Genomic DNA, 20621 nt, shown 5'->3' with positions numbered 1-20621 from the left:
GGATCTTTAGTTCTTCTAGGCTTTCTGCCATAGGGTGCTATTATCTGCATATCTGAGGTTATTGATATTTCTTCTGGTAATCTTGATTCCAGCCTCTGCTTCATGCACCCCAGCATTTCGCATGATGTACTCTGCATATAAGTTAAACAAGCAGCGTGACACTATATAGACTTGACATACTCCTCTTCCTATTTGGAACTAGTCTGTTATTGCATGTCCAGTTCTAACTGTAGCTTATTGACCTGCATACAGATTTCTCAAGAGGCAGGTCAGGTGGTCTAGTATTCCCATCTCTTTCAGAATTTTCCACAGTTTGTTATGATCCACACAGTTAAAGGCTTTGTATTGTCAATAAAGCAAAATTAGATGTTTTTCTGGAACTCTCTTTCTTTTTCCATGATCCAGCAGATGTTGGCAATTTGATCTCTGGTTCCTCTGCCTTTTCGAAAACCACCTTGAACATCAGGAAGTTCACGGTTCATGTATTGTTGAAGCCTGACTTGCAGAATTCTGAGCATTATTTTACTAGCATGTGACATGAGTGCAATTGTGCGGTAGTTTGAGCATTCTTTGGCCTTGCCGTTCTTTGAGATTGGAATGAAAACTGACCTTTTCCAGTCCCGTGGCCACTGCTGAGTTTTCCAAATCTGCTGGCATATTGAGTGCAGCACTTTCACAGCATCATCCTTGAGGATCTGAAACAACTCAACCGGAATTCCATCACCTCCACTAGCTTTGTTCATAGTGATGCTTCCTAAGGTCCATTTGACTTCACATTCCAGGATGTCTGGCTCTGGGTGAGGGATCACACCATCGTGATTATCTGGGTCGTGAAGATCTTTTTTGTATAGTTCTTTTGTGTATTTCGCCACCTCTTCTTAACATCTTCTGCTTCTGTTAGGTCCGTATTATTTCTGTCCTTTATCGAGCCCATCTTTGCATAAAATGTTGCCGTGGTATCTCTAATTTTCTTGAAGAGATCTCTAGTCTTTCCCATTCTATTGTTTTCCTCTATTTCTTTGCATTGATCACTGAGGAAGGTTTTCTTATCTCTCCTTGCTATTCTTTGGAAATCTGCATTTAAATGGGTATATCTTTCCTTTTCTTCTCTGCCTTTCACTTCCCTTCTTTTCACAGCTATTTGTAAGGCTTCTTCAAACAAGCGTTTTCCTCTTTTGCATTTCTTTTTCTTGGGGATGGTCTTCATCACTGTTTCCTGTACAATGTCAGGAACCTCTGTCCACAGTTCATCAGGCACTCTATCAGATCTAGTCCCTTAAATCTATTTGTCATTTCCACTGTCTAATCGTAAGGGATTTGATGTAGGTTATACCTGAATGGTCTAGTGGTTTTCCCCACTTTTCATCAATTTAAGGTTGAATTTGTCAATAGAGAGTTCATGATCTGAGCCACAGTCAGCTCCCAGTCTCATTTTTGCTGACTGTATAGTGCTTCTCCATCTTTGGCTACAAAGAATATAATCAATCTGACTTCATTATTGACCATCTGGTGATATCAACATGTAGAGTCCTCTACTGTGATACTGATGTACACATGGACATGACCAGATGGTCAATACCAAAACCTACTCTAAGCACTTACCCAAATTGTTGCTACTGCCCCTAAAAATGGTTTCACAGCCTCGCGTTATCTCCTGTCAGTATTCCACATCAGTACCACAAAATTCAGGTTTCCCTTGTGGCTCAGCTGGTAAAGAATCTGCCTGCAATGTGGAAGACCTAGGTTTGATCCCTGGGTTGGGAAGATTCCCTGGAGAAGGGAAAGGCCTCCCACTCCAGTATTGTGGCTTAGAGAATTCCAGGAACTGTATATTCCATTGGGTTGCAAGAGTTGGACACGACCTAATGACTTTCACTTTCAGTTTTCACTTTCACCTCAATATTCTGCTGCCTCTCTACTAGCCACGGAATAAAATCTTAACCCTTACAATCTAGCTTACAAAGCCCTCATTAACCAAGGTCCAGTCTGTTAGTCACTCCTCTGGTTCTATCTACCTATAACAGATTGGAACTAACACTCAAAAAAGATGTTCTTTTCATTATAGGGGACTGGAATGCAAAAGTAGGAAGTCAAGAAACACCAGGAGTAACAGGCAAATTTGGCTTTGGAATGTGGAATGAAGCAGGGCAAAGACTAATAGAGTTTTGCCAAGAAAATGCACTGGTCATAGCAAACACCCTCTTCCAACAACACAAGAGAAGACTCTACACATGGACATCACCAGATGGTCAACACCGAAATCAGACTGATCATATTCTTTGCAGCCAAAGATGGAGAAGCTCTGTACAGTCAACAAAAACAAGACCAGGAGCTGACTGTGGCTCAGATCATGAACTCCTTATTACCAAATTGAGACTCAAACTGAAGAAAGTAGGGAAAACTGCTAGATCATTCAGGTATGACCTAAATCAAATCCCTTATGATTATACAGTGGAAGTGAGAAGTAGATTTAAGGGCCTAGATCTGATAGATAGAGTGACTGATGAACTATGGAATGAGGTTCGTGACATTGTACAGAGACAGGGATCAAGACCATCCCCATGGAAAAAAAATGCAAAAACGCAAAATGGCTGTCTGGGGAGGCCTTACAAACAGCTGTGAAAAGAAGAGAAGTGAAAAGCAAAGCAGAAAAGGAAAGATATAAGCACTTGAATGCAGAGTTCCAAAGAATATGAAGAAGAGATAAGAAAGTCTTCCTCAGCGATCAATGCAAAGAAATAAGAGGAAAACAATAGAATGGGAAAGACTAGAGATCTCAAGAAAATTAGAAATACCAAGGGAACATGTCATGCAAAGATGGGCTCAATAAAGGACAGAAATGGTATGGACCTAAGAAAAGCAGAAGATATTAAGAAGAGATGGCAAGAATACACAGAAGAACTGTACAAAAAAGATCTTCAAGACCAGGATAATCATGATGGTGTGATCACTCATCTAGAGTCAGACATCCTGGAACGTGAAGTCAAGTGGGCCTTAAAAGCATCACTACGAACAAAGCTAGTGGAGGTGATGGAATTCCAGTTGAGCTATTTCACATCCTAAAAGATGATGCTGTGAGACTGCTGCACTCAATATGCCAGCAAATTTGGAAAACTCAGCAGTGGCCACAGGACTGGAAAAGGTCAGTTTTCATTCCAATCCCAAAGAAAGGCAATGCAAAAGAATGCTCAAACTACTGCACAATGCACTCATCTCACAGGCTAGTAAAGTAATGCTCAAAATTCTCCAAGCCAGGCTTCAGCAATACGTGAACCGTGAACTTCCAGATGTTCAAGCTGGTTTTAGAAAACACAGGAATGAGAGATCAAATTGCCAACATCCACGGGATCATGGAAAAAGCAAGAGAGTTCCAGAAAAACATCTATTTCTGCTTTATTGACTATGCCAAAGCCTTTGACTGTGTGGATCACAATCAACTGTGGAAAATTCTGAAAGAGATGGGAATACCAGACCACCTGACCTGCCTCTTGAGAAATCTGTATGCAGGTCAGGAAGCAACAGTTAGAACTGGACATGGAACAACAGACTGGTTCCAAATAGGAAAAGGAGTACGTTAAGGCTGTATATTGTCACCCTGCTTATTTAACTTATATGCAGAGTACATCATGAGAAACAGTGGGCTGGAAAAAACACAAGCTGGAATCAAGATTGCCAGGAGAAATATCAATAACCTCAGATATGCAGATGACACCACCCTTATGGCAGAAAGTGAAGAGGAGGTAAAAAGCCTCTTGATGAAAGTGAGAGAGGAGAGTGAAAAAGTTGGCTTAAAGCTCAACATTCAGAAAACGAAGATCAGGGCCTCCGGTCCCATCACTTCATGGGAAATAGATGGGGAAACAGTGGAAACAGCGTCAGACTTTATTTTTTTGGGCTCCAACATCACTGCAGATGGTGACTGCAGCCATAAAATTAAAAGACGCTTACTCCTTGGACAAAAACTTATGACCAACCTAGATAGCATAATCAAAAGCAGAGACATTACTTTGCCGACTAAGGTCCGTCTAGTCAAGGCTATGGTTTTCCCAGTAGTCATGTATGGATGTGAGAGTTGGACTGTGAAGAAGGCTGAGCGCCAAAGAATTGATGCTTTTGATCTGTGGTGTTGGAGAAGACTCTTGAGAATCCCTTGGACTGCAAGGAGATCCAACCAGTCCATTCTGAAGGAGATCAGCCCTGGGATTTCTTTGGAAGGAATGATGCTAAAGCTGAAGCTCCAGTACTTTGGCCACCTCATGCGAAGAGTTGACTCATTGGAAAAAGACTTTGATGCTGGGAGGGATTGGGGGCAGGGAGGAGAAGGGGAAGACAGAGGATGAGATGGCTGGATGGCATCACTGACTCGATGGACGTGAATCTGGGTGAACTCCGGGAGTTGGTGATGGACAGGGAGGCCTGTCGTGCTGCGATTCATGGGGTCGCAAAGAGTTGGACGCAACTGAGCGACTGAACTGAATTGACATTATCCAACATGCTCAACATGTATTTCTGTGACTTTGTCTTTGCTACAAACATTCTTCCATCCTCTTTCCACCTGGTAAACTATTAATCTTTTAAGATTGTGTGTTCTGTGGTTCAAACTTTACCTCTACTTCCTAATGCTGAATTGTTTTCCTATCTATATTCCTGAAATACTTTATAAATAAATGCCCATACTACCTTCACATTAAATTATAATTTCATAATTATCTCCCCCTTTAGAATATGAACTTATTGAAAACAAAGATGATATATTCTCAGCAAGTAAATAATTCACAAAGAACAATATTTGCTGAGTTGAGCTGAAGTTCATAAAATAAACTATGAGGCTAGGTCCCAAACTTCACCAATATTTTCAAATGCAAAAGAACTACTCTTTGTCCAACATGATCAGGATCAGTAGTGGATTACTTTAAAAAGTCTGCCAAAGAGGTGAAACATATATACACACTCCTTGAACACTTTAACTTAAAGCATATGCACTAAGTGTACAATCACTCTCTAATGTAATAACACACAGTTAAGGTACAGTTTTTTAATGGGAATTCTGCTTCCTTCTTGTATAAACCATAAGTGTTATCTATATTGTTCAGTTCCCATTTTTTTCTAGTGGACCAAGGACTTCAGAAATAGAATCCTTCTAAAGTTCTATAATTTTTCCAGTCTTACAAACTACTTAAATTAATTACAATTAAAAAGTACAGCTGGCATAAGAAGCTTTGATTACCTATGCAATCAACTTTATATATAACTGAACTGGTAAGAGAAGTACAGAAGTATACTTAAAGACATCTTCTAATGGACAGGATATATTATGCACTGATTATGCTTCAATCATCAGTCAGTTCATGTTATAGAAGGACTGGGAAATATCAGTTACTCCAATAAGTCAACTGATTTGGTTAAGAGAGTGTCAACATACTGCAACTAAAGTTAGTCCTTCATGAATATACATATTAGCAGGATCACTTTCAAATTAAATGTTCTGAGCTAGTTACCTTATCCAGTAAAGAAAAAAATGACAGTACTGTAAGCCCTAATATTCAGATTTGCTCTTACCTGTCACTCCTACCTCCCACTTCTGGACATGATTTTACCTACAGGCCCTCACGTGGCTCATATCTTCTAATTAATTAATGTCACAGCAAAAAAAAAACAAAAACGTAGTTTTCAAAATCACAGCTCAACCAAAATCTTGTTCCAGAATCAAGATCCCATCTTCCCCTCCTTCTTGGTCTATCAGTTTATTTTATTTATCTTACCTGACTGCTTGGATTTGTGACCATGTATTCAACTTGCTCTGTGACGGCTATAATCTCCTCTCTCTTCACTGCCTGACTGGACTTTTGACTAGTCACATTACCTTTAGAATAAATGTAAGCTGATTGTCTTACTGCCTGTTGTCCAACTGCCTTCCTAAACCAAATATCTAAGTATAGCTAGATTCCTACATATCTGCACACTTGCCCATTTTTGCAGATTTGTTTTCAGTTCATCTTCTCAGTCTATATCCTAACTTTTCTACTTTACCTTAGCACTCCCAAATTTATCATCTTTTCAGCTAAAATCTATAGCCATTCAGGGTTGCTAAGATTATATACAAAATACAATGAATACAATTAGAATAAAAAAGCAATGGTTCCAAGGCACTAAAAGATACCAGAAAAAAAGGCTAAATTATGTTCTGTAAGTGCTGCTCGCTATGATATAATAAATAAACTTAGGTATTTTAGAAAAGTTTCAATAATAGTCAAAATAAAAAGTTTTCAGATTTTCTCAGTTAATACAGAAATGAAAAGAATTAGAATACTCCATTCCTCAGAAATTTGAATTGTCTAAAAAATTTACCATATATAAATATTTTACAGAATAATAAATTTTATTATAATTCTATTTTAAGAAATAATGTGCGTATAGCTTGGCTCTCAGGTTTGAGAAAAGAATAAAAAGATAATTATTTAATTCTCTTGGTCTTGTTCTAATTTTCATCATCGGTAACTCCTGTATTATTTTCAAACCTAGATTAAGTAATAATAATTATGGCAAGTTTAATTGATATTTAGCAATTTCAGACTTTGTAGCATCTCCAAAATCTTATTTAAGAAAGCAGAAACAGGAGGGACATATGTATACGTATGGCTGATGCATGTTGATGTATGGCAGAAACCAACACAATACTGCAAAACAATTATCCTTCAATTAAAAATAAATAAAATTTTAAATTAAAAAAAAAACAGAAACAATGCTTTCTTTTGATGAAAGCTTCTTTTAGACGAATCACAAGAGAAAGAATAAGCACTAAGATTACTCTACCTTCTGATTCTACAGTAACACTGAATAACAGAATGTCACTTCAACATTCAACTACTTCATAATATTTTCAAATTACTGCATGCACAGAATCATAAATGATGAATAAACAACTTATGGCTTTAATCACCATGGATACAGACAATGGAAATTCTATTTTTTAAAACTGAGCATTTTCTCATTTATTCTAATACATCAACATACAGAAAATATATACACATATATATACCTTTCTTCCCAGCTATAAAGTAGTAGTACCTCTATTCATCATATTTTCCCTAAGGCAAAATGTTCATTACTTAAGTATGTCTTTTAGGTACAATGGAAAGTGAAGAGGAGCTAAAAAGCCTCTTGATGAAAGTGAAAGAGGAGAGTGAAAAAGTTGGCTGAAAGCTCAACATTCAGAAAACGATGATCATGGCATCCGGTCACATCACTTCATGGGAAATAGATAGGGAAACAGTGGAAACAGCGTCAGACTTTATTTTTTTGGCCTCCAAAATCACTGCAGATGGTGACTGCAGCCATGAAATTAAAAGACACTTACTCCTTGGAAGAAAAGTTATGACCAACCTAGACAGTATATTCAAAAGCAGAAATATTACTTTGCCGACTAAGGTCCGTCTAGTCAAGGCTATGGTTTTTCCTGTGGTCATGTATGGATGTGAGAGTTGGACTGTGAAGAAGGCTGAGCACCAAAGAATTGATGCTTTTGAACTGTGGTGTTGGAGAAGACTCTTGAGAGTCCCTTGGACTGCAAGGAGATCCAACCAGTCCATTCTGAAGGAGATCAACCCTGGGATTTCTTTGGAAGGAATGATGCTAAAGCTGAAACTCCAGTACTTTGGCCACCTCATGAGAAGAGTTGACTCATTGGAAAAAACTTTGATGCTGGGAGGGATTGGGGGCAGGAGGAGAAGAGGACGACCAAGGATGAGATGGCTGGATGGCATCACGGACTCGATGGACGTTGAGTCTGAGTGAACTCCGGGAGATGGTGATGGACAGGGAGGCCTGGCGTGCTGCGATTCATGGGGTCGCAAAGAGTCGGACATGACTGAGTGACTGAACTGAACTGAAACATCAACTACCACAACAAAATTCGTCAAGAGACTTTTATATGAGATATTCTCTTAGGCATCTAAAAGATAAAAGCATACAGGCTAGCATACCAAAATACAAGCATTAAATACATACCAATTTCTTCCACTTCTTCCAGGAAATCATTATATTCTCTTAGACTAGGAAAGTCTTCTTCCCTTTTATTGTATCTTTAAGAAGAAAAAGATGAACATATTACATATCACTTGCTTTTAATATCATCTAACTGGTTTGTTCTTACCTAATTCATACATGATAAATAAAAAAGAACTGCTTATGGTATAAAACAGTTTTCTTGACACCAGGTTTGTAACTAAACCAAGAATGTTGTTTTTAAATTCTTTTGACTACAGAGGAGTAGAGTAAAGAGAATGGTACAATATGTAAAATCCTAAGACAAGGGAAAAATAAAGAAATTAAAACACTGAAGAAATGGGAAATGAGCTGAAACAGGTCTATCATTGGAATATTTGGTTTTTTATATTGTTTACTTCTAATAAATAGATTCACTAATTTCCAGAAAGAGGACACATTCCTATTTTTCATGACTGTTATAATCTAAAGAATGCTAGATAAAGAAAATTTATAAACAATGTGGAACTTTTCTGGTGGCCCAAGAGTTAAGATTCTGTGCTTGCAATACAGAACGCACAGATCTGATCCCTGGTTGAGGAACTAAGATCTCACATGGCAAAAAAGAAAGGAAAAAATCCATAAATAATGTAAAGTGTCTGTCAAAAATTAGAAAATCAAAGGGCTTAATGATAAAAGATAAGAATCAAAGAGAACCTACCTATGGCTGATTTATGTTGATATATGGCAGAAACCAACACAACATGATAAAGCAACTATCCTCCAGTTATAAATAAATAAATTTAAAATAAACAAAAAACAAAAAGAGTCTAAGAGAGACTATCTCCAAGAAGTAATCCAAAAAATAAAAGAGTAACTTGGATTATTGATAAAGTACCCAGAAAGATGCTGCTAAAAAACCAGTGAACAAAGTTGAAATGTAGACCACCTAGATAGACAGATATTAATTCTAACCATAACCTAAAAAGTAATAAGGTGGCTTACAGCAAAAGGAGAGATAAAATAAAATTTAAAACTATTAACAAAAAGTAAAAAATTAAATCATAAGAGAAAAGGAACACTAGAAATATTTCTGTACCCATATACACACAGAGAGATGTATGAAAATAAACTGTAGCTACCCTAATTTTCTCTAATGGCTTTCAATAACAGATGTTACCTCCTCGGGTCTTACCTAACATCACTAACTCACAACAATATTTACTCCCTAACTTCACAGCATTTTTCCGAATTTATAATCACATATATGCCAGCAAATTTCGAAAACTCAGCAATGGCCACAGGACTGGAAAAGGTCAGTTTTCATTCCAATCCCAAAGAAAGGCAATGCCAAAGGATGCTCAAACTACCACACAATTGCACTCATCTCACATGCTAGTCAAGTAATGCTCAAAATTCTCCAAGCCAGGCTTCAGCAATACGTGAACCGTGAACTCCCTGATGTTCAAGCTGGTTTTAGAAAACACAGAGGAACGAGAGATCAAATTGCCAACATCCACTGGATTATCGAAAAAGCAAGACAGTTCCAGAAACACATCTATTTCTGCTTTATTGACTATGCCAAAGCCTTTGACTCTGTGGATCACAATAAACTGTGGAAAATTCTGAAAGAGATGGGAATACCAGACCACCTGACCTGCCTCTTGAGAAACCTATATGCAGGTCAAGAAGCAACCGTTAGAACTGGACATGGAACAACAGACTGGTTCCAAATAGGAAAAGGAGTACATCAAGGCTGTATATTGTCACCCTGCTTATTTAACTTATATGCAGAGTACATCATGAGAAACGCTGGGCTGGAAGAAACACAAGCTGGAATCAAGATTGTCGGGAGAAATATCAATAACCTCAGATATGCAGATGACACCACCCTTATGGCAGAAAGTGAAGAGGAGCTAAAAAGCCTCTTGATGAAAGTGAAAGGAGAGTAAAAAAGTTGGCTTAAAGCTCAACATTCAGAAAACGAAGATCAGGGCATCTGGTCCTATCAGTTCATGGGAAATAGATGGGGAAACAGTGGAAACAGTGTCAGACTTTATTTTGGGGGGCTCCAAAATCACTGCAGATGGTGATTGCAGCCATGAAATTAAAAGACGCTTACTCCTTGGAAGAAAATTATGAGCAACCTAGATAGCATATTCAAAAGCAGAGACATTACTTTGCCAACAAAGGTCCATCTAGTCAAGGCTATGTTTTTCCAGTGGTCATGTATGGATGCGAGAGTTGGAATGTGAAGAAGGCTGAGCACTGAAGAATTGATGCTTTTGAACTGTGGTGTTGGAGAAGACTCTTGAGAGTCCCTTGGACTGCAAGGAGATCCAACCAGTCCATTCTAAAGGAGAGCAGCCCTGGGATTTCTTTGGAAGGAATGATGCTAAAGCTGAAACTCCAGTACTTTGGCCACCCCATGAGAAGAGCTGACTCATTGGAAAAGACTCTGATGTTGGGAGGGATTGGGGGCAGGAGGAAAAGGGGACAACAGAGGATGAGATGGTTGGATGGCATCACCGACTCAATGGACATGAATTTGAGTGAACTCCAGGAGATGGTGATGGACAAGGAGGCCTGGCGTGCTGCAAAACATGGGTCGCAAAGAGTCGGACATGACTGAGCGACTGAACTGAACTGATTATCACATATTTGTTTTTTTGCCTATTTTAATGCTATCCATGCCACTATACTGTAAGCATTACAAGAGAAAGCTATGTAGCTATTACACTCATTTCATATGTGTGTGTGTGTGCACGCAAGCATGCTCAGTCACTCAATCATGTCTGACTTCTTGCAACTCCATGGACTGTATCCTGCCAGGCTCCTCTGTCCCTCGGACTTTCCAGGCAAGAATAGTGGGGATCTTCTCAACCCAGGGATCGAATCCAAGTCTCTTATGTCTCCTGTTCTGGCAGGCAGATTCTTCACCGCTACACCACCTGGGAAGCCATTTCATACTTAAGGCCTAATATGCATAACACTGTTTGCACAGAGTATGTTCTCAATACATATTTACTAATTAAATGAAAGAATAAATAAAGCAAATAAATTGTGAAGCCATGAATTCAGAAGGTTTACTCTTTGGGAGTTCTCTGGTGGCCTAGTAGTTAGGATTCTAGGCTTTCACTGCTGTGGCCCAGGTTCATTCCCTGGTCAAGAACTGAGGTTCTGCAAGCCACACAGAGCAGCTAAAAATAAGAAATAATTATTTTTCCATAAAAAAGATTTACTCTTCTCTAACAAAGGTTAGATAATATTATTTAGTTCTCAAAGAACTTAATAAGTTTTTAACATTGAACAAATACATAGATCAATTCATACTTACTCGCCAAAATGTCCACATTTCTACAAGTAAATAATTACATCAATTATAGAAATAACTGTCAAAATCTTTGTGAACCGAATCATTCAAGCATTAACACTTACATCTTTAGCACTTTTTTCCGAATCTCAACTTCCTTGTCAACAGTAGGATCTTCAAAGAGCTGTACCCTGAAGTTGCTCTTTCGAAGTGGAGTGCCACACTCAGGACAGTTTCCAGCTCCTCTCACAAAGAGTAAATCCACACAACTTTCACACCTGTAAGGAGAAAAATACAACATAACTTTTAAGCTAGTATTCCAATTGGCAATAAGTCTGTATACAGTTTGCCTTTTTTCGGTTTTGGTATTTGTTTGAGGTTGGGAGAGGAGGCACAGGAAAATTAATCATAACTACCTAAAATTTTTATTGTAAACCTTTAGGAAAAAAGCTCATTTTCATTTAGAGCCTACTTCAGACATAGGTGATCCAAGGTTCACCAGTATAATCTTACAAATGAAAGAAATACACAAATTTTTGAAAACTGATTTACGATCTAGGAGGATTCAGATAGCAGGATAGGGAGAAATCAAAGAGGCATATAAAAGAGCAGACTAGGATCAAGCCCACTTTCAGACCAGTATCACCCTCAGACCTGGCAGGGAGCTGCAATTTAGAGAACCCTGCATACCATAATTACTAAAATAAAGACCTTTCCCCTACTTTCAGCCTTGTAAGGAAGTTCTTTAAAGTTCAGTAAGCAATTGAGTCAGTGGAAGTTACTCAAAAGGGAGAGAGGTGCTGGCTGAAGGAGGCCCCTCGGGCCAGAGGATAAAGAACTGAGACTGACCCCGTATATGTGCACAAAGGAGAAAAATCACCACAGCTTCTGCCTTGAAAAATCTCAGAAAAAGTGGCTACTTATAAAATTTTTAATCAGTTAAAACAGGCTGCCCTAAATCCACCAAAGTGATTACCCAGGCAAGCCAAGTCTCCCAAATACCTGCATCCCTTCTTTCCTCTCTTCTTGGCTAGTACAATTTGGGGAAGAGCTTAGAACTTCTTAGAAGTCTTCAGTTTGAAAAGAAAGGAGTTGGCAAGGTTAACTCTCTGTAGGAGATTCCTGGGGGAACTGACAGTGTTGGTTCATATATTGTTTTAGAGGGGTCCAGGTACCACCGAATCATCCCTGCCCAGCCAGAGCAGATCCATCCTACTAATCAGATTAACAAGTGAAAAGCTGACCAGGAGCAAGCAGCCACTTCAGCCTATGGGCCTTAAAGATAGAGGCTCCTGGGAACTCAGGATACAGTGTTGTAACTAAGAAGATGTCGCTTGATTTATAACTTTTAAACATTTAAACATACTGGTATGTAGTCCTCTAGCTATAATACTGCCCAGTACAGTATATAAGGGCCACACCAACCCTAATCATTCCTTTCTTAGCATTATTTGAAGTTATTTATGTGTCACCTGCATTAGAATGGAAGGCAGGAATTTGACCTATCTTGTTCTACATCACCAAATATATACATATATAATACATATACAGAAGGAAAAAGACAAATTCTAATAAGTAAGGGAAAGGTTGATTTCTTCCAAATACGTGGTTCACTAATGGAAAGAATGATACAGAGAAATAAGAATATTTAAGGTTGGTTATTAGTAAAACACTAACATTGACCTTGGCATGTCTCTATATTAAAATGGGGTCAGGGAGAGAGTCATCGAAAAATACAGGCAAAAACTCCCTAAAAGGGAGAACAGAGCTCACAGTCATCATTATTCAAGATCAACAAAACCCCAGAAAATTCACTTGAGATTAGGAAAATTGGGAGTGGTACATTTCTCCTAATCTTTGTGGTTGGAGCAAATTAAATCCAACTAGAGAAGCTGAAACTGAGCACACTTTAGAGTGCAGGCCCTATACATACCCTAATTTTGTCTTGAACCATTGTTATGAAACCCTTCATCAAAACCTCTGGGGTTGGGACACGTGGCTTTTTAAGGTTGGAGTTCATGTGTCTCCCTTTGCCTGGCAAAGTAATAAAGCTACCCTTTTCTACTTCAAAAAAAAAAGAAAAGAAAATGAGCACACTATATAACTACACTGATAAAGATGTTTATAGGCAAGGAGCTATCTGAAATACTCAAAATCATTGAGCTATTATACAGAAATTAATATTCCATATAGTATTTCAAGGTCTTAGAGAGTAGACCCATTCAATAATTCAGTTAACGAGATAATAAAAACACTTAAATATTTCTGAAAGTCATATTGTAATCTCAGACATATTATTTATTACCACAGTTAGTTCTACATCTCCAATTCTAACCTACATCATAAGGATTCTAATCTATATCATAAAGATTTCAATAGCATTCAAAATATTTTAAATAATCTACGACCCATACAACTTTTCCCTTTCTGATTTTAGTTGTTAAAAGAACAAATAATTATTTTTTTAAGTTCAACTATAGAAGCATGTAGAGAAAAAACTCAAAGTGCTACTTCCTTCTCTTCTACATCTTTCTTCCTACACATTACATACAATTGTCAAGTTCAGCATTTACGTGGCCAGATATTTTTCTATACATTTACAAAATATGTATGTTCAAATTATATACATGAAAACTAACCTTATAAAAAAAGAAAAAGAAAAACAGAAGAAAACATTCCTAATTGCTAGTTCACTTCATCTGGCAACACAGCAGCCAAAAGACAGTTATGTGGGCAATCTTTTGCCTCCAAGAGTGCTAGGAACTTTTTCAAACAAAATCAAGTATTCTGCAGAACATAGGAAAATGTGCTGAAAAAGCCTAAATCCTTGGTTATTACCCATTCCCAAAGACGTTTTTATGGTTTTCTTTTGTTTTTTAAAAAGCAGAATGGTGCCGGCCTTCTTTCCTCTCTGAAAAACTTATTTTTAGATTCTCTTTTCTATCAAGAATATTTAACCACTTATATTCCTCTGTCAAGACCTTCAATCAACTTGTTTCTTTACTTTTTCAAGAGCAAACAAGTCAATTAAAAATTCTGCCAAAGAGTAGATACAAAAAACCTATAGCTAACATCATACTTAATGGTTGAGAAACTAGAAGTTTTTCAACTAAAATCAAATACAAAGCAAGACTATATCCTCGCATTACTCCTTTTCAACATGACACCAAAAGTTTCTGCTAATGTAGTAAGACAAGAAAAGGAAATAATGGACAGACAGATTGCAAAGAAAAACTCAGAGCGCTCTGCATACAGATGACAGGATTGTCTGTACAGAAAATCCAAATGAATCAACAAAGAAAAACCTCTTAGAACTAATAATCCATTATAATTACAGCAAGGTTGGAGAATACAATATACAAAAGACTACTGCTATGCTATATACCCCAGCAATGAAAAAGTACAATCTGAAATTAAAAACAGTATCATTTATGTTCCAGTTCCACTTCAGTCGCTAAATCATGTCTGACTCTTTGCAACCCCATGAACCGCAGCAGCCAGGCCTCCCTGTCCATTACTAACTCCCTAAGTCTACCCAAACCCATGTCCATTGAGTTGGTGATGCCATCCAACCATCTCATCCTCTGTCGTCCCCTTCTCCTCCTGCCCTCAGTCTTTTCCAGCATCAGGGTCTTTTCAAATGAGTCAGCTCTTCGCATCAGGTGGCCAAAGTATTAGAGTTTCAGCTTCAACATCAGTCCTTCTAATGAACACCCAAGACTGATCTTTAGGATGGATTGGTTGGATCTCCTTGCAGTCCAAGGGACTCTCAAGAATCTTTTCCAACACCACATTTTAAAAGTATCCATTCTTCGGCGCTCAGCTGTCTTTAAATAGTCCAACTCTCACATCCATCAATGACTACTGGAAAAACCGTAGCCTTGACTAGACAGACCTTTGTTGACCAAGTAATGTCTCTGCTTTTGAATATGCTATCTAGGTTGGTCATAACTTTCCTTCCAAGGAGTAAGCATCTTTTAATTTCATGGCTGCAGTCACCATCTGCAGTGATTCTACAGCCCAGAAAAATAAAGTCAGCCACTGTTCCCAGTGTTTCTCCATCTATTTGCCATGTAGTGATGGGACCAGATGCCATGATCTTCGTTTTCTGAATGTTGATCTTTAAGCCAACATTTTTGCTCTCCTCTTTCACTTTCATCAAGAGGTGCTTTAGTTCTGCTTTGCTTTCTGCCATAAAGGTGGTGTCATCTGCATATCTGAGGTTATTGATATTTCTCCTGGCAATCTTGATTCCAGCTTGTGCTTCTTCCAGCCCAGCATTTCTCATGATGTACTCTGCATAGAAGTTAAATAAGTAGGGTGACAATATATAGCCTTGACATATTCCTTTTCCTATTTGGAACCAGTCTGTTATTCCATGTCCAGTTCTAACTGTTGCTTCCTGACCTGCATACAGGTTGCTCAAGTGGCAGATCAGATGGTCTGGTATTCCCATCTCTTTCAGAATTTTCCACACTTTATTGTGATCCACACAGTCAAAGGCTTTGGCATAGTCAAAGCAGAAACAGATGTTTTTCTGGAACTCTCTTGCTTTTTCCATGATCCAGCGGATGTTGGCAATTTGATCTCTGGTTCCTCTGTGTTTTCTAAAACCAGCTTGAACATTTACTCATAACTACAATAATCAAGACAGTGTGGTATTGATTAAAGAACAGAGGAATAGACCAATGGAACAAAATAGCCCAGAAGTAGACCCACATAAATAGTCAGCTGATCTTTGTAAAACAGCAAAGGCAATACAACGAAGCAAAAATAAGTCTCTTCAACAAACTGGACATCCGCATGGAAAAAAAATTAATCTATACATGAACCTTCAGTTCAGTTGCTCAGTCGTGTCCGACTCTTTGCGACCCCATGAACCACAGCATGCCAGGCCTCCCTGTCCATCACCAACTCCCGGAGTCCACCCAAACCCATGTCCACTGAGCCTTACATCCTTAACAAATTAACTCCAAGCTTAACTTGCAGGCCTAAACGAAAATGCAAAATTATAAAACTCCTAGAGTATAACACAGGATAAAAGCTATATGACTTTGGGTTTGGTGACTTTATTGATACAACACCAAAGGCATGATCCATGAATGATATAATTGATTAGCTAGATTTTTTTTTTAATTTAAAACTTCTGCTCTGCTAAAGACGATGTCAAGAGAGAAACTAAAAATAAAAAACACCTGACAAAGGACTGTTATCTAAAATACATGGGGGAAAAAATTCTTAAAAAGTGGACCAAAAACCTTAACAGACAACTCACTACAGAAGATACAGAAGATACAGGCATACCTCATTTTATAGAGCTCTGCTTTATTTCACTTTGCAGATACTATGCTTTTTACAAATTGAAGCTTTGTGGCAACTCTGCATTGTCAGATGATAGCTAACATTTTTTAGTAATAGAGTACTTTTTAATTAGGGTATGTACTATTTTAGACATATTGCTACTATGCACTTAACAGACTACAATGCAGGGTAAACATAACTTTTATATGCATATTGGGAAACCAAAAAATTATCATGACTCATTTTATTACAATATTTACTTCATTGCAGTGGTCTGGAACTGAACCCACAATATAGCCAAGGCATGCCTATATACAGATGGCAAATAATACATGAAAAGATATTCCACATGACATGGCATAGAAGAAATGCAAATTAAAATAACAATGAAATATACACTAATACCTATTATTATAAAATAGCCAAAATGCAATACTCTGACAACACCAAATGTTGATAAACATATGGTGGAACAGGCACTCTCATACACTGATGGTGGGAATACAAAATGGTACAGTCACTTTGGAAGACAGTTTGATGGTTACTTATAAAACAAAGCATGTTCTAACCATACAGTTCAGCCATTATACTCCCTGGTATTTAATCAAAAAAGGTGAAAATTGCATTCACACAAACACCTGCACAGATGTTTATAGAATCTTTGTTCATAATTGCCAAAACTGGAACAAAACCAAGATGTCCCTCAATAGATAATTGGATACACAAACTATGATATATACAGACAACAGAATATTATTCAGCACTAAAAACAAATGGACTATGAAGCTATGAGAAGACATGAGAGAAACTTAAATGTATATTACTAAAGGAAAGAAACCGATTAGAAAAGCCTACATAGATTCCATCTATAAGACATCTTAGAAAAGGCAAAATTATGGAGACAATACACTTGATCTTAGCCAAAAGGCTGAAATGCAATTACGGAGACAATCAAAACAACATGGGTTGTGGTGGAGGAGACAATAATTTTAGAGCAGTGAAAATACTTTATGGTATTATAATGATGAACACATGCCATTATACTTTTGTCCAAGCCCACAGAATGTACAACACCAAGAGTGAATCCTAAGTAAACTATGGACTTTGAGTGATAATGATGTGTCAATATAGGTTCATCCTTGGTTTAAAAAATAAAAAGGACAATTCTGATGAGTGATGTTGACAATGGGTATTTGAGAAATCTCTGTACCTTCCTCTCGATTTTGTTGTAAATTTAAAATTGCTCCTAACAGTATGAAAAACAATAATGTCATTTTGGCTTTGTCTTTAAAAGAAAAGTGTTATCAATGTTTGCTCAATGTCTATTAACATTTCATTTAGTCATTTTCAGTTTAGTCGCTCTGTCATGTCCAACTCTTTGCAACCCCATGGACGGCAGCACACCAGGCTTCCCTGGCCATCACCAACTCCCAGAGCTTGCTCAAACTCATGTACATGAAGTCAATGATGTCATCCAACCATCTCATCCTCTATCGTCCCCTTCTCCTTCCACCTTCATTCTTTCCCAGCATCAGAGTCTTTTCCAAGGAGTCAGTTCTTCGCATCAGGTGGCCAAAGTATTGGAGTTTCAGCTCCAGCATCAGTCCTTCCAATGAATATTCAGGACGGATCTCCTTTAGTATTCACTGGTTTGATCTCCTTGCAGTCCAAGGGACTTTCAAGAGTCTTCTCCAACACCACAGTTCAAAAGCATCAATTCTTCTGTGCTCAGCTTTCTTTACAGTTCAACTCTCACATCCACATGTGACTACTGCACCATAGCCTTGACTAGATGGACCTTTGTTGACAAAGTAATGTCTCTCCTTCTTAATATGCTATCTAGGTTCATCATAACTTTTCTTCAATTGAGCAAGCATCTTTTAATTTCATAGCTACAGGCACCATCTGAAGTGATTCTGGAGCCCAAGAAAACAAAGTCTGTCACTGTTTCCATTGTTTCTCCATCTATTTGCCATGCAGTGATGGGACCAGATGCCATGACCTTCGTTTTTTGAATGCTGAGTTTTAAGCCAACATTTTCACTCTCCTCTTTCACTTTCATCAACAGGCTCTTTAATTTCTCCTCATTTTCTGCCATAAGCATGGGGTCATCTGCCTATCTGAGGTTACTGATACTTCTCCCAGCAATCCTGATTCCAGTTTGTGCTTCATCCAGCCAGCATGTCTCATGATGTACTCTGCACATAGTTAAGTAAGCAGGGTAACAATATACAGCCTTGACGTACTCCTTTCCCAATTTGGAACCAGTCTGTTGTTCCATGTCCAGTTCTAACTGTTGCTTCCTGACCTGCATACAGATTTCTCAAGAGGCAGGTCAGGTGGTCTGGTATTCCCATCTCTCTCAGAATCTTCCACAGTTTATTGTGGCCCACAGAGTCAAAGGCTTTGGCATAGTCAATAAAGCAGAAATAGATGTTTTTCTGGAACTCTCTTGCTTTTTCCATGATCCAACGGATGTTGGCAATTTGATCTCTGGTTCCTCTGCCTTTTCTAAAACAAGCTTGAACATCTGGAAGTTCACAGTTCACGTACTGTTGAAGCCTGACTTGGGAGAATTTTAAGCATTACTTTGCTAGCGTGTGAGATGAGTGCAATTGTGCAGTTGTCTGAACATTCTTTGGCATTGCCTTTCTTTGGGAATGGAATGAAAACTGACCTTTTCCAGTCCTGTGACCACTGCTGAGTTTTCCAAATTTGCTGGCATATTGAGTGCAGCACTTCACAGCATCATCTTTAAGGATTTGAAATAGCTCACCTGGAATTCCATCACCTCCACTAGTTTTGTTCATAGTGATGTTTCCTAAGGCCCACTTGACTTGGCATTCCAGGATGACTGCCTCTAGGAGAGTGATCACACCATCATAGTTACCTGGGTCATGAAGATCCTTTTTGTATAGTTCTTCTGTGTATTCTTGCCACCTATTCTTAGTATCTTCTGCTTTTAGGTCTATACCGTTTCTGTCTTTTATTGAGCCCATCTTTGCATGAAATGTTCCCTTGGTATCTCTAATTTTCTTGAAGAGATCTCTAGTCTTTCCCATCCTATTGTTTTCCTCTATTTCTTTGCATTGATCATTGAGGAAGGCTTTCTTATCTCTCCTCGCTATTCTTTGGAACTCTGGATTCAAAATTTAGTCATTTTGAAGTGAAGTCGCTCAGTCATGTCTCTCTTTGCGACCTCATGAACTGTAACTACCAGGCTCCTCTGTCCATGGGATTTTCCAGGCAATAGTACTGGAGTGGATTGCCATTTCCTTCTCCAGGGGATCTTCCCAACCCAGGGATTGAACCCAGGTCTTCCCGCACTGTAGACAGACACTTTACCGTCTGAGCCACCAGGGAAAATATCCAATAAACATTAAGGAAAATCAATTAATAAAACAATAGACAAGCTTGAGACTTGTTACCCAGATTGCTTTAAAACCTACCTCCTTCAATTGCCTTAACCATAAAAGCAATACTAATCCATAAATTAACTTTCTTCTAGAAATGTTACTCAAAAATGTGAGGACATATGTGAATCCACTGTGAAAAAGTACTTATATCTCCTCAGATCATGCCATGGAAATTTTTTTATTCTAGAATGCATTTCCTTAAGTGATAAATCTCATATTTACCACACAAAGTTAGTTTTCTTACCAAAGACAACTTTAGAACACAATTCTTCAAAAAGATAAAGTATCACTACCACACAAAAATTATTTTAAGTGACATACTAAAGACATGATGATATAATTAAACTCCACTTTGGCAATCCTAAGACTTAGGTTGCCATCCAAGCTCTGTCTCTCACAATATGATGAACTCTGAGGAAGTCAAATTCTGTTTTATATCTAAGGTTTTTCCCAGTTTGATAATTCTAAATACCTTGGAGTGTTACACAAATTGTTAATTAGTTTCCAAAGAGAAATAAATGTGTTTTCTCTCAATATAACTGATGTTTATCAGTTTAAATTTTACATTATTGTTGTTGTTCCGTCACTTAAGTCGTGTCCAACTCCGT

The 20621-nt window shown here is 38.0% G+C and overlaps 1 protein-coding gene across 3 annotated transcripts in view; it reads right to left on the bottom strand.

Annotated features, from left to right (window-relative positions):
* The window catches only part of MNAT1 (MNAT1 component of CDK activating kinase), a 233937-nt gene that overhangs the window by 169044 nt on the left and 44272 nt on the right, over window positions 1-20621 (bottom strand). For all 3 annotated transcript variants that reach the window (XR_008199997.1, XR_008199998.1, XM_052646731.1), the window contains exons 2-3: window positions 11422-11574; window positions 8008-8081 (exon numbers count right to left, since the gene is read on the bottom strand). Coding sequence is in view for 1 of the 3 variants with exons in the window: in XM_052646731.1 (XP_052502691.1) it covers window positions 8008-8081; window positions 11422-11574 (227 nt within the window). In the remaining 2 variants the exon portion in view is untranslated. The remainder of the gene's footprint in view (window positions 1-8007; window positions 8082-11421; window positions 11575-20621) is intronic.

This window comes from Budorcas taxicolor, chromosome 10, assembly GCF_023091745.1.
Source record: "Budorcas taxicolor isolate Tak-1 chromosome 10, Takin1.1, whole genome shotgun sequence".
In the NCBI taxonomy this organism is placed as follows: domain Eukaryota; kingdom Metazoa; phylum Chordata; class Mammalia; order Artiodactyla; family Bovidae; genus Budorcas; species Budorcas taxicolor.
Note: the sequence above shows the minus strand (reverse complement) of the source record. Positions and strands in the feature narration are given on the sequence as shown.